At 33.2% G+C, this 15246-nt stretch overlaps 1 protein-coding gene across 1 annotated transcript; it reads right to left on the reverse strand.

The window, feature by feature from the left end:
- Positions 1-13144: 13144 nt before the first annotated feature.
- On the reverse strand, positions 13145-14707 carry LOC121216120 (uncharacterized). Its single transcript, XM_041091423.1, has 3 exons — positions 14651-14707; positions 13985-14209; positions 13145-13849 (listed from the first exon to the last, which is right to left on the reverse strand). Exons 1-3 carry the CDS (start codon positions 14705-14707, stop codon positions 13145-13147), a joined length of 987 nt encoding a protein of 328 aa, XP_040947357.1.
- Positions 14708-15246: the final 539 nt, after the last annotated feature.

A 15246-nucleotide genomic window follows, 5' to 3' on the forward strand; every position in this document is an offset into this window, starting at 1 on the left:
TGCTTTATGGCCTTGATGGACTTTCGCTTCTTACTATTTTCTGGTGGGCTTTATTAATCATGCTGCCTTAGCCTTGCATTTCCTCCCATGAAGACTCCTACCAGTTTGCTCATTCTTCCATCCACCTCTTTGTCGATTACCAAATTAGGATTTTATCCTATTGCAACCTATTCTGCATCTCTTTAACCAATGTGGGATCTGTAACTTTTTTTACGAACCCTTATTGGTGGACATCACATTTACCATCTTGTTTAAGGAGTTGCTTCATCTTTTCGCACATAATTGAATGAAGACGCTTCCTAGGCTCTATTCATCATTGTCTTGGCGAATCCATTAGTTATCCCATTAGCCTGTGACCCTAGACACACCAAGTCTATTCTATCTGCTTCTGGCGCAAGTCACAACATAACTTCTTCTATATAACTTGGTGGGCCTCCTAGTTTACTGATCTATGGACTTCTCATGCTGCCATAGTCTAACTATGGTCTTACAAATGTAACCCCATGTTTACTATCCCAACAGACTACCCGTGTATATTGTCTCGATGGACTTAATCTACCCTGTCAAGGTAAAATTGCTGCATACTCTACATACAATACTAACAAGTACTTCCATACATTTCATTTCACTAAATATTATCATAAACAGTACACCATTCATCTTTTTGTTGAGTCACAACCAAATATCATTCAACAACTAAAATAGCAAGAGTACACACTCACAATAATATGCATACAATGTTTACTTAGTTTCCATGTCCATATGCGACCATGGTTCTAGTCATGGCTGAGGTCAGACATGAATATGGTTCTAGCAGACAATACAACATCATAAATCACCCACAAGTGGAGTATATAAACTCACCTTGCTTACTTAATCCTCGTCAGCTTAGCTTATCCAAACGCCAAAGCCTTCTTCATCCTGGCAACTAAGCATGACAACCATTTATTGATTAAATCAAAGTTATTAAACCTTAAAACCTAAAACCCAATTTACAGAAACTTATTAGGAGCACTTGCCCTCATTTTTTCTCAAATTCTTGAGCATAGAAAGTTAAAAATCTTACTAGTTTCTCAATTTCTCTACTTCTAGACTTCAATTATCATGACTTTTGCTTTATGCAAAGCTCTCCTCAGTTCTCATTTTCTTCGAAACAATCGAAGAAGACAATACAAGTAGGAAGAAATTTTGTAGACAGGATTGAGGAGAATTTTTTTTTCTTTTGTAAGAATGTTCACTTTCACCCATATATATAACTTATTTACATAGTGTTCCAATATCTTTTAGCCAATTATCAGTAATTATTATGTCTCCCACTATGGAACCAACCAGTTCCATCCTAACCAAACCAGAATTAGAACTTAACTATATACTCGTCAATCACAAAATTTTTCCAAAATTCCTGGTAGAGTCTGCCAACTTACTGAGCATTCAATTAGGTCCCAAAATTCCTCTAAATTTGAGTCCTTAAAAATATCCAAGTGACAGGCTCCTACTCAAATAATCAAACACAGGACAAAAATTGAGACTTCCCAAAGAGGGGGAAGTCAACTTCCTTAAACTAAAAAGGGGATCCAAAACCAAAATTCAATCTTCCAAATTTGAATTATAATTTCCAAGAAGAATGTAATTATAATATAAAAAATTTAAAACAAGAAAACAAAAATATATATTTTAGTTTAAAAACTAACTTAATTAAATTTTGACTAAAATTCGATAAAGTTTCCATTCAATGTTGCATATATATTTTGACACTCCATAGTCCCTTTATATAGAGGAAAAAATCACAAAAATTGTATTTGAATTAGGTGAGTATAAAAATTATTATTTAATAAAAAACTTAGTCCGCCGAGTACTATCTAAGAGGAGGTTAGTGGCACCAATGAGTCTCTTAAATAATATGCTCTAAGAGTTTATATAAGGTGGGCTCGCACAATCCAGAAGATATATAAGGAAGATCTCCTGACATTATTTGTTAATCCATTGCATCCTATGATTGGCGACACTTATCCAGACATCTCATATAGTTCCCTCACATCAAATCCAATAATGTTCCTAGCTAACATTCACCACTCTACCCTTTGCACCTATGAAGTAGAGTGCTTGACACCGAGTACTCTCTAAGAGGAGGTCAGTGGCACCAATGAGTCTCTTCAATAATATGCTCCAAGAGTTTATATAAGATGGGCTTGCACAATCCCTAGAAAATATATAAGGAAGATCTACTGATCGTATTTGTTAATCCATTGCATCCTAGGATTGGCGACACCTATCCAAACATCTCACATAGTTCCCTCACATCAACTCCAATAATGGTCCTAGCTAAAATTCACCACTTTACCCTCTACACCTATGAAGTAGAGTGCTTGATGGTTAGGGTCCATGTAAAGCCAATATTCCTGTATAAATACCTCCTCTTAGCACTAAGGCAAGGAAGAGTTAGAGAGCGAGAAGGCTAATTTTATTGCCCAAACTTTGCCCAAATATCATTCCAACTCAGATAAACCACCATCCTTAGTAGCTCTCATTACTATCTACAATGTGAACTATCACCATTGTCTAATCTAACACTTTGTATAACTTAAATTTTATAATATATTTTTTTGCATTAGTGGAAATATTGTATTTTTTAAAAAACTTTATATCAGAATTTGGAGCAACCTATTTGAAACAATTCTTTTCATACTTTTTTTTTCTGTCTCGGTTATTTGGATTCTAAATTGATTTAAGAGTAGTTAAAATTACAATATATGAATTGTGTTTTTTTATAAAAATAATACTAAAAAATAATTAAATAAAAAAATGAGGTAAGCAACATATTACAAAAATAGGGTGTTGGCTACAATGTTTCTCGGTGCCACTTGACTGGTTGGTGGCACAACCTAACTTTTTCCCCAATCATGTTACAATCATGGTGTTTTTTTTTAAATTATTGGTGTCGCTTGACATAGTGACAGCATCGATATGTATTTTTAAAAATACCTATATTTTTATGGGTATACATTGTGGAAAAAGTATGCTAAAATTTTTTTTATTGATGTCGTCGGTGTGTTGGCACAGCTTTAAACTTTTTTTTAAAAAAAATGGGTTGTCAAAAGAAAAAATAAAAAAAAGTTGTTGGGGGAGGGGAGCTTGTGATCGATTGGGCACGTCAATTGGCAAGGTGTCAGCCTGGTGTTGTATGAAAACTTTTTTTTTTGGCTTTCTTTCTTTTTTCTTCTTTTATTTCTTTTCCTTTCTCTATAAGTACCAAGGGCGCCCCACTCCCACATCAGTTTCGAAATTGAGGAAGAAAAAAATTATATTTTTTTTGTGTTGGTTGCTGGAATTTTGAGCGGAAAACTTTGTTTGTATTGAAGTTTTGGGGAGAAAGTGTGATAGTTTTAAGATATGTTTTTATTGTTTGTTATAATAATTAGGAGTCAATCGAATCGAATGAAAAAATTTCGAGATAATAAAGTTTATGAATCCTATTTTATCATCCTAACTCGATTTAAAATTTTCTCGAATTGAGTCGAGTGATATGAAATTCAAAATGAATCAAATATATTTGTTCGAGTTAAATGGGCATTGGGTCCTTGTAGCCGCTGCTACCTACTGTAATCAAATTTATCCATCGTAATCAATTTTTTATTAACTTTCATCCCCTCATAATTTATTTATTAATCTTTTATATATGGGTTAACTTCTTTTTTTTGCTTAGTTGCTTCAATTATCTTCTGATTTTTGTCACCATTTATTTTGAAATTAAAAAACATATATTAAATGGAAAAAAGTGTTTTTTGTAATAAAATTTATTTCACAGATTAAATGTGAAATTGATACCAACAAAAAATTTTAACACGGATATTTTATGGCATCATCAATAATTCAATTTTAACAAAAATTGATAAAGATTCAACATGATTAAAAAATTCAATAATATAAATAGTACAAAATGTAAAATTTAATTCAATAATATAAATTGTAGACATAAATTCGAAAAAAAAAATTTGAGGTTTGGGAAAGTAAAAGTCTTGGGGGAAAGCAAAAGGAAAAAATTTTGGGAGTTTGGGGAAGCGTTTGCCACATTAGCACTAAAAGTAACACACCAAAATTTTTTATTTTTGGTGCCACCTATTAATATGGAAATAAAACTTTCAAAACAAGCCTTTATACCTAAAGTCTCATTTCCCTTATTTTTTTAAGCAATGTAGGATATGGGATATGTGTATATATAGGCTTATGAATAAGTTTGTAGCTTGTTACTAGACAATATGGGATTGCTTCCTTAAATTGTGATATATATAAAAAATGTGCATATATAGACTCATGAATATATTTAATCCACCACTTTGCCTAAATAATTATTTTATTTAGATAAAAACCCAAATTATTTAATTGAATTTTTTTTCACCAATTTTTGAGTATCATAGTTCCAAATCCTAAATAATCTGACAAGCTTCTCCAACAGTTCTTTGAATCGGGTCAGTTCTTGCTGGCTAAATGATTCCCATCTAATCGATAGACCTCCATGGAACGCATCTTGTGCGATGGGTACAGGCTTTTCACTTTGGCCCGTGACATATGCATATTATTATTTTGTTAAAATATATTGAAGTCCCTGTATTCTTGATAAGTTTAGAATTTAGGCCTTTTATTTTTCTTTTAAATAATTTAATTTCTCTATTTTTTGAATTTAAAAATACAAGTCTAATTGTTAATATTGTTAAAATCATTTTGTTAAATTTATTTGTGTGACTAAATAAAAAACCACAAATATTGTAACATCTAGATTGATGGTTAGATTGACCAACCCATCGATTTTCAATTTAATCTTTCAACAATATTTAAATAAAAAATTCAAATCAACTCTAGATTTTGTGACAAGTGTTGAACTTTGATTTCCAACACGTAACTCTAAATCATATATGATAAAAGACAAAACTGAAAATTCTAGAAAAAAAAAAAGAAAAAAACCTTATCTTTAAATCATAACTCTTTTTAGAGTAAATTATAAACCTTCAAATTAAAGTGCAATCCAACTATTTTAAATATACATTTAGAAAAAAATATAAAATAATTTTTTGAGTATGTCAAATATAGATTTTAACTAGTATGCAATGTGGAAATTAATAATTTTAAATACTCATTTTAAAAATAAAATATATATATTTTAACTTTGTTTCTTTATTATATTAGATTCACACTTTTCATATAAATCAATCACTTTAAATACAATAGTTAAACAGGAAAAAAAGACACAAGTTTATTATTAATCATATAAATACAATCACTTTATGATTTTTAAGGAATATATTTTAAGAAAAAATCAATTCACATATTGACAACTTAAATTTCATAATCTATATGTCTTAAAAAAATCACAATTTATATTGAACAATTATCTTAAATTTCCCATTCTCGTAAATTTTCATAAAAATCGGCCTATTTTAGTAATTTTTTAAAACAAAGCTTTTTTTGGTAATTTAGTCTATATTTTTGTTTGAGTTTTAGGGATAGATTACGATAGTTTTAATGCATGTTTTTTTAGTTTGTAATAATAATTTGTAGATTATAATATTTTACTTATAATATTTAGATTTAATGCTTAAGACTTGATTTTAATTTGTAAAAAAAAAATTGTGTTTGTGTTTGTGTTTGAGTTTTAGATTTCATTTTACTTATAATATTCACATAAGAAAAAGTTGGTTTGTGTTGGAGTTTTTTTGTTTTTTAACTTTTTTTTATATTTGTTGCAACAACTCAATTTTTACCCTAATCGGATAAAGTGGTTTCGGGACCATAAATCCGAGTCAAAAAAATATTTTAAAATTATTTTTTGTATTTGCAGTATGTGACTTAATATGTGTGAAAATTTTGTATAAAAATTTGATCGTTGGAGTGCTCAATTTGATAAAAAGGGCTTAATCGCGTAAAATGAAAACTTAGGGATTTAATTTAAAAGCATCTAATTGTTATTGTCTTTTAAATTAGGAGGTTTAAAGCTGCAATTTGACCGCTATTTAGACAGTGGGTGGCTAAGGTCAAAACTAACCTTAATATATATGTTATAATTATTTTAATAAGGTTAAATTAGTAAATTATTAATTATTATAATACATAATAGTTAAAAACATAATTTTACAGCATATATCATCTTCCTAGCCGAAACTTAGATGAAAGAAAAGCCATTAAATCTTGAAGAAAGTTCGGCCATGTCTTTGCATAATTAAAGGTTCATTGTTGTTTGGTTTTTGAAAATTTTTATGTTTTTGAGATCGTTTCTTTGTGTACTACAAGACCCATACCTTAATTTTAGAATTTGGTGTTAATTTTGTGATATGCCATTTATGAATGCTTGAGCTTTTTGTTAGTTAACGATGAAATATGAAAGATATGTGAAAGATTAACATGTTTTGTATTTGAATTTTTGGTGAAATTGAGTAATTAGGGCTAAATTGTAAAATTAAATTTTTGAGGGACTAAAATGTGAAATAAATTAAATATGTGAACTTGTACGAGCACTAGGGATATTCGGACCTTCTATAGTGTGGGCAAATTTTGTGTATTTTGTGTTTTATGCAATAAGGACTAAATTGCAAAAAGTGTAAATGTTAGGGGAAAAATGGTAGTTTTATCATTTATGTGTTTTTGGACTAAATTGAATGAAATAATGTTTAAACTAGTTCATTTTTTATATATTTAGATCAAGAACCAAAGAAATCGGAGTTGGATCAGGGAAAAGCTAAAGTCGTCGACTAATCGTCTGGTTCCATTTTTCACTGTCCGAGGTAAGTCTATTAGTTATTTAATGTTATTATATCAGTATATATGTATGTATATCTATTTTATTTTTGTTGAGCTATAATTAAAAGTAATTCGATTGAATAAATTTGAAGTATAAATGGTATATATGTGTATATACAATATTTAAATATATAGGTATATACTTATATAGATCTTTGAATTTAGTTAAAGTAAGAAAGGGTATATACGTATATATATACAATGTTTGAATATTTATATATGAATCTATATATATGGTAGCTGTCGTTATGACCACCGAATTTAATCCCCTACTCAACCAATATTAACTGGTAATATAGAGTAAGTACGGAATCGTCCCACGAAGAAGCTCGTGTTAAACCTATTTGAAAAGAATTGAAATCAAGTTAATATAAACGTATGCGAGAAAGAAAAAATGGGGGGGGTTTCAAATAATGCTCTTTGGTAACAAATAAAATGTAGCGTAATTGTAAATGCTGAAAGGTTGTCCAATTAAGAGAAAGAGTGCTCAGTTAGTAACTCCTTAATCCACCTAGCACAAGTCCTTAGCGTCATTAAATTATTTTAATAATCTAATCTAGCAACAAGGCTGAAGAAAATCACTTACGAAATGAATTCTTATCCAAAATAAATTCAAATTCAATTAGAGAACATTCATACTTGAATACCTACCTTTAATTATTAATTAAAAGTGCACTAAGTATTTTAGTGATTTCACCTTGCGTTAATTAAAGAAAATCCTCCAGCGGCTTCCAAAATTAAATCCGAAGTTGCTTCAATTAGCGGCACGCTAATTTATTATCACTGATTCTAAGTTTAATTAAGAAATTCGATTACTCAATTACACTTAGATGATTATGAGAAAAGTCCTAAATTAGATAGGCGATCAATCTAATTAATTGAGAAAAAAAATTCCTTGAACGAGAAAATTAGCAACTCAAGAATGCTAAATCCGAATTTAAACAAAATAAACCTTCAAATTCCTTGTGCTAAGTTTCATAAGTGTCTAACTGAGCTTAATTAATTTAGCCACTCATAGCAATCGAAACAAAACAAAAATCAATTGTAAACAACATAAATTACAGACTGAATCTTGGAGAAGAAAATTCCTCAAATCGTCGAGCTTCCCTTCTCTCGATTAGCTGAAATCTTGTACTACTGCTACAGCTGCTTGATCGGTTTTGGCTAGTGCAATTTGAGCTTCCTCTTTGCTCGAATGCTACGCTCCTATGCTGCCGTATCTTCCTCTGTTTTTCTTCACCTCCTTTTCAGCTGCTGGTCACCTCTATTTAAGGAGTAATGATATCCTTCAAGTAGATCAAAAATAATTTGATCTTATCTCCCTTTTTCCTAGCTGAAACCGTCGCATAAAAATAGCTCCAGCCTACTAGATTTTTACTTTAATTAAAACTCTTCTAGGCTGATTTGATTTCCTTGAATTAATTGAGGTCGGCCACCGCTAGCAAGATGGAAATTTGGAGAATTAAAAATAATTCTCGTTGTACATTCGGCCTGCTACTTTCTATTGGACCGAATTTTGTCCCAATGTTAATTTAATTCCTTCAGCCAGCATATGATCATCATTCAGCAGTTTATTCATGCGGATTAACTTCCAAAATTGAGCTTATACTGGCATCAAAATGTTCCTTACCTGCACATGAAATAAAATTAAAATTAAATTGTTGAATTGGGGTGCAATTAAATTATTACGGCATAAAATGTATTTAATCAATTTAGGTAGAATTATAACTTAATTAACTAAAAATTAATCAACAATTTAATAATTTAATTGAATAAGTTAGGCTCAAAATTGAACTTAACAAACTCCCCTATACTTAAATTATTGATCGTCCCTGAGCAATCAAGTCGAATAAAATCAAGACGAATTTCAAAAATATCAAGTCTAATCAAGAGTTGTTGCATCGCCCATGCTTGGGATGAATTTTGAAATCAACAATTTAGATTTTTTTTTGGTTTATTCAAGAGAGGAAAATATAGAGTAAATTAATCATGCTTCTTTGATCAATTCTCACCGGAAAGAATACAATTATTAACACTCCTCACTCATTGTGTTTAGGCTAGTATAATACTCTCAAATTGAAATCGACCGTAATTAACCACCATATGCTTGCTTGTCCATCTTACCTATAACATAACACATAAAATTCCATAAATATAATCGAGGCCAAAATAAAGGTTGTAATGGAGCCGAGGTAATGTGCAGTGGACGGAAGGGATTTATTTGGACGGTGGAGCTAGTTCTCTTAGGCTAGTAAAATCATTCGGAAGTCATCAATTCCCTTCTTTCTATTCTCTTATTCCTTTCTTTTTCTTTTTTTTTTTTCTTTCCGAAAGCAGATGACTAATCAGCCTTTCATCGTTTTCATCTCCATACCACTTGATTCAACTGATCCATTTCATGGTTCGTTCATAAGAAGGATGCAACTTATTGATATTAATAATTTTTTTAAACGCCAATCAGCCCTTAATTTCCAGCTAAAAACCACCCAAATTGGCCAACATGTGTCGAATTTATGATAAACTTCCAAATTGAATTAAGTAGCCTAAGAAGGTGAGTTGATTCGGCTTTGGCTCAATTTCTGGAGGTACATAAAAAATGGGGAAATTAAGGCTTCAAATTGGTTAACTAAGTGGAATAATGTCAATGTCGGCTTTTATAAGTAATCGTGGCTTAATTCCTATGGCCTCTTAAATCATATTAATGGAATTCAAATGTATTACTATCCTTAATAAGATCTAAAGCAAGTTCTAGAGTAATTGATAGTCGATAACAATAATCACACATGAATGAATAATAACCTCTCAAGTTGGCATGAATGTCCCAACTTACGCTCTAGGCTCAAATTCCTCACAAGGACCACATAATTGATCAATTAAGCAGATTAATTTTGTTTTTGTTCCTCTTTTTTTCTTTTTTTTCTTTTTAAATAAAATAAATAAATTAAAAACAAAATTTAACCCAACCAATCGACAAACAACCACCCCAATCAACTTGAATTCGTGAAATACATCTTCATTCTTTTATTTTAATATTTTCCTAAAGAAAATTTAACAAAACTTATTCATGAATGTTAGGTTAGAAAATTAATGAATTGATTCTTCCCCATACTTAATGCTTGCATTGCCCCTAATGCAAAAGAAAATTAAAATTACCAATGTAAAGAACAATATTAATGAAAAAGATGAAAGAAAACTTCCCTGAAAACGTGGGTTGCCTCCCACAAGCACCTTTATTTTAAGTCGTTGGCTCGACATCACATTTTCTCATGGATCCTCAAGATTGATCTCCTCCAACCAAGCTGCTTGCTCCCCTTCATGAAAATGTTTCAACCTATGACCATTCACTTTGAAAATTTTATTAGTTTCGAGGCTCCGAATTTCGATTGCCCCATGATGATGCACCTCGATTATTATAAACCGTCCAAGCCATCTTGATTTCAACTTACCGGGAAACAGTTTAAGCTTAGAATTAAATAATAATACCTTTTCCCCTACCTTGAATTCTTTGCGAATTAGCTTTGAGTCACAAAATGCCTTCGACTTACCTTTGTAGATGACCGAATTGTCATATGCCTCTAGGTGCAACTCCTCCAACTCTTGCAGCTTCAACTTGCGCTCTTCACCTGCCAAACTATAATCCAAATTGCATTGCTTAACAGCCAGAATGACCTATGTTCAAGCTCTACGGGAAGGTGAAACGCCTTCCCAAAAACAACCCTATAAGGTGACATCCCTATTGGTGTTTTGTAAGCTGTTCGAACAGCCCACAATGCTTCATCTAACCGTTGGCTCCAATCTTTCCTATTAGGTTTCACAATTTTCTCTAAAATTCCCTTAATTTCCTTATTACTACTCTCGGCTTGCCCATTGGTTTGAGGGTGATAAGCTGTCGACACTTTGTGGGTGACACCAAATTGTGCAAATAAAGCTTTCAAGGTTCTATTACAGAAATGTGTTCCCTTGTCACTAATTATAGCCCTAGGTACTCCATATCTATTTAAGATGTTGGTCTTAAGACATTTCACCATAGTTTTAGCATCATCGGCCCTAGTTGGAAATGCTTCTACCCATTTCGACAAGTAATCAACACACACAAGAATGTATAGATAACCGAAAGAAGAAGGAAAAGAGCCCATAAAATCAATACCCCATACATCAAATATATCACAAACATAAAAATTATGTAATGGCATTTGATTTCTGCTACTTAAATTACCGGTTTTTTGACATGATACGCAATTTTTACAAAATGCATATGAATCTTTATAAATAGTCGGCCAAAATAACCCGCACTCAAGTATTTTATGAGTTGTTTTCTTAGGCCCAAAATGTCCCCCGCCCTCTCGAGAATGACAAAAATTAAGCACCGAATCTATCTCACTATCATCGACACAACGCCTAATTATTTGGTCACTACAAAATCGCCAAAGGTATGGCTCTTCCCATAAGTAAAATCGGGCTTGACTTCTAATTTTTTCTCTTAAATGTCTAGGTGCACTCGTAGGGAACTCTCTAGTCACTAAGTAGTTCACTATGTCGGCATACCATGGCAAAACACTAGACACACTATAAAGTCTCTCATCGGGAAATAAATCACTTGGCTCATCCCTCAAAATTCCAGTCTCTAACCTACTCAAATGATCGGCCACAAGATTCTATTTACCTTTCTTATCTTTAATTTCCAGGTCAAATTCCCGCAACAACAAAATCCACTTAATTAGTCGAGGCTTGGCTTTTTTTTTATGCAACAAATATTTAAGAGCACTATGGTCAGAAAATACAACAACTTTGACTCCTAACAAATATGCTCTAAATTTTTCTAATACAAAGAATACGGCATAGAGCTCTTTCTCGGTCGTGGTGTAACTGCATTGAGTTGGGTTTAATAGCTCACTAGCATACCTAATAATATAAGACTCTCTCCCATTCTTTTGTCTTAAAGCCGCACCAATAGCTTTATCACTAGCATCACATAGAATCTCAAAGGGTAATGCATAATTCGGGCGTTGAATGATAGCGGTCGTGATCAATTTCAATTTCAATTCATCAAAAGATTTTTTACAACTCTCATTAAATTCGAAGGCAACATCCTTACCTAGCAATGCACATAAAGAGGACGATATCTGCGAAAAATTCTTGATAAACCGACGGTAAAAACCTACATGACCCAAGAAAGATTAAATTTCTTTCACATTACTTGGATAAGATAGATTTTTAATTACCTCGACTTTGGTTTGGTCGACTTCTAAACCTTTAGCTGAGACGACATGCCCCAATACTACACCCTTTTCAACCATGATATGACATTTCTCAAAATTCAATATCAAATTAGTCTCAATGCAATGCCTAAGAACTAACACAAGATGATGCAAACATTGATCAAATGAATCCCCATAAACAGTAAAGTCATCCATGAACACCTCCATTAAATGTGAAATAAAATCTGAAAAAATGCTCGTTATACCTCTTTGAAAAGTGGCTGGTGCGTTGCACAATCCGAAAGGCATTCTTTTGAAGGCGTAAGTTCCAAACGGGCAAGTGAAAGTGGTCTTCTCTTGATCCTCTGGTGCGATGGGTACCTGTAGATAACCTGAATAGCCATCTAAAAAAAATGTGAGCGACCAGCTAACCTTTCTAACATTTGATCCATGAATGGGAGGGGGTAGTGGTCATTTTTAGTGGCTTTGTTCAGTTTCCTATAGTCTATACAAACCCGCCAACCGTTCTGCACTCTTGTGGGAATCTCTAATCCTTTTGCGTTGGTAGCTATTGTGATTCCCCTTTGTTAGGTACAACATGAATTGGACTTACCCATTTTGAGTCGGCTATAGGATAAATGACACCGGCTTCCAACCATTTTAAAATTTTAGTCTTAACTACCTCCATCATTGGTGGATTCAATCGGCGTTGGGGATCTCTTTTAGGGACTGAATCTAGTTCTAAGGCTATCTTGTGAGTACATAAAGTCGTACTAAGGCCCCGAATATCGACTAGTGTCCAACCGAAGGCTTCTTTATGTTCCCTAAGAACTCTAAGCAGCTTGAATTCTTGCATTTTGGTTAAAGCATTACACTATCAATGGTAAATTTTGATTTCCCCCCAAATAAATGTACTTTAAATTTTTGGGCAGCTCTTTTAACTCCAATCTAGGAGGTGAAATCAATGAAGGAATTTGCTTACCAGTCACCGTAAGGTTAGGGAGAATCGGCTTGGATTGTGTCAATTTGGGCGAGTCTAATGCGCAAACTGAGTCAATTAAAGAATCATAAATGATAAATTCATGCTTGTCGATATCAAAAATGCTCTTAGCTAGAACGCTTTTCAACTCGTCCTCATCCCCTAATTCATAGACATCTTAAACAAAATTGTCAATTACATCAATAGTAAATACAGGATTAATATCAGTGGGATATCTAATAGGATCAAATATATTAAATTTAATTATCTCTCCATCAAATCCCATAGTTAAATTCCCTTTATGCACATCAATTTTCGTTCTAGCTGTCTTGAGAAAAGGTCTTCCTAAGAGTAAGGGTACATCAATCGAATTATCATTAGGTCCCATGTCTAAAACATAAAAATCAACTGGAAAGACTAACTCATTTACTTGCACTAAAACATCTTCTAAAACGCCATCAGGGTAGGCATTACTTCTATCTGCAAGTTGAATTATTAGTCCCGTGTCTTTTAATGCACCTAATTGAACTTTATCGTAGATACTCCTAGGCATGACATTTATAGAAGCTCCTAAATCAAGCATAGCTCTATCAAGTTTAAGGTCTCCTATCTTACAAGGTATCGAAAATATTCCCGGATCTTTGCATTTAGTTGGGAGTTTCTTTCGAAATACCGCAGATACATTTTCGCATAAGCTACTTATTTCATTTCCACTTAATTTCCTTTTAGATGTGCATAATTCTTTTAAAAACTTAGCATATCTAGGCACTTGTTTAATTGCATCAATCAATGGAACATTAACTTGTACCTTCTGGAAAGTCTCTAGAATTTCGGCATTGACATCGTCTGACTTTTCCTTCCTCAAACGCTGTGGAAATGGCACCTTCGACACATAAGACCGAGGTTGGTTATTAGTGTTCTGGCTTGCTTGTGCTCAAAGCTCGGGAACCCTCGTTTCCTGCTCAAAATTTGCTGCATCATGCAAAGCAGTGGACTATTGTAAACGTGATTTCCCTACTTCCTTTGGAGTTGCTTGCGACGGTTGTAAATCAGCCTTTGGCAAGGCTAAATTTTCCTCTTCAATATCACTAAATCGGACCTTTTTTACCTCAGTTTCGTCTTCCTCTTCACTGTTTTGGATCTTTTTTAGTGTCGATCTCAACTCCTTCCTACTTCGCAAGGTTATAGCACTGACATTATCCCTCGGATTTGCCACAGTATGTGACGGTAACCGGTTATTTACCTATGCTTGCAAGTTCCCAAGATTAACGTCGGTCGACGAGGCTCTGGTTTGCAATTGCTTCACTGCCGATTCCAAAGACTGAAATCTTCCATCGACTTCCTTCTTCTGGTCAGTCATCATCTTCATCATTTGTTCAAGCATGGAATGGGTATTGGTTTCGGTACTAGGGTTTTGATGGGTTAGTTGTGACATATTATATGGTCGGGAATTTTACTGCTCAAATCCTAGAGGCGTAGCTCAATTTTGATATCTAAGATTAGGGTGATCTCTCCATCCCTCATTATAAGTAGCCGAATATGGATCATACCTCCTCTGATTTGGAAAGATGGCGTTAGCTTCCCCTTCCTGTAATGTCAGACACATATCTGTGGTATGTCCTTCTAAACAACAAATGCCACATAGTGAAGCTTTCGCAGTACCTCCAGTCATCAACTTACTTACCATAGTCGTTAAATTAGCTAATTGAGCCTCCATCATGCTCGACTGGCCTTCATCCATTCGTTTACCCAAGGCGGACCTCCTGAGACCGAATTACTATGTATTCTGTGCCATATTAACTATCGAATTTCAGGCTTGCTCAGGAGTTTTATCAACCAATGCACCTCCACTCGCTACATCGATCATTCCTTGATCTTGTGGTGTCAACCTTTCATAAAAATATTGCACTAAGAGCTGCTCACTAATCTGATGTTGTGGGCAACTCGCACATAGCCATTTAAATCTTTCCCAGTACTCGTATAGTGACTCACCTACCAGTTGCTTAATTCCACAAATTTCCTTCCTGATTGACCCTATTCTTGATGCCGAAAAATACTTCTCAAGGAAAGCTTTATGTAACCCTATCCAAGTTGTGAATGAGCCTGGCGGCATGTAATATAACCAGTCCTTCGCCAAACCTTGTAATGAGAAAGGAAAAGCTCGGAGCTTGATTTGTTCCTCTTCAATGCCATCTGGCTGCATAGTTGAGCAAGTAATTAGAAATTCATTAATATGACAGTAAGGGTCCTCACCTGGTAACCCATTGAATTTTGGCAACA

This window comes from Gossypium hirsutum, chromosome D04, assembly GCF_007990345.1.
Source record: "Gossypium hirsutum isolate 1008001.06 chromosome D04, Gossypium_hirsutum_v2.1, whole genome shotgun sequence".
Lineage (NCBI taxonomy): Eukaryota > Viridiplantae > Streptophyta > Magnoliopsida > Malvales > Malvaceae > Gossypium > Gossypium hirsutum.

Coding starts and splice junctions, on each gene's coding strand:
- LOC121216120 (XM_041091423.1), bottom strand. CDS start 14,707: ATGGATGAAGGCCAGTCGAGCATGATGGAGGCTCAATTAGCTAATTTA. Junction 14,210..14,650: donor TAGCTAATTTAACGACTATG/GTAAGTAAGTTG, acceptor TTGCAAGCATAG/GTAAATAACCGGTTACCGTC. Junction 13,850..13,984: donor CGCAAGCAACTCCAAAGGAA/GTAGGGAAATCA, acceptor TATGTGTCGAAG/GTGCCATTTCCACAGCGTTT.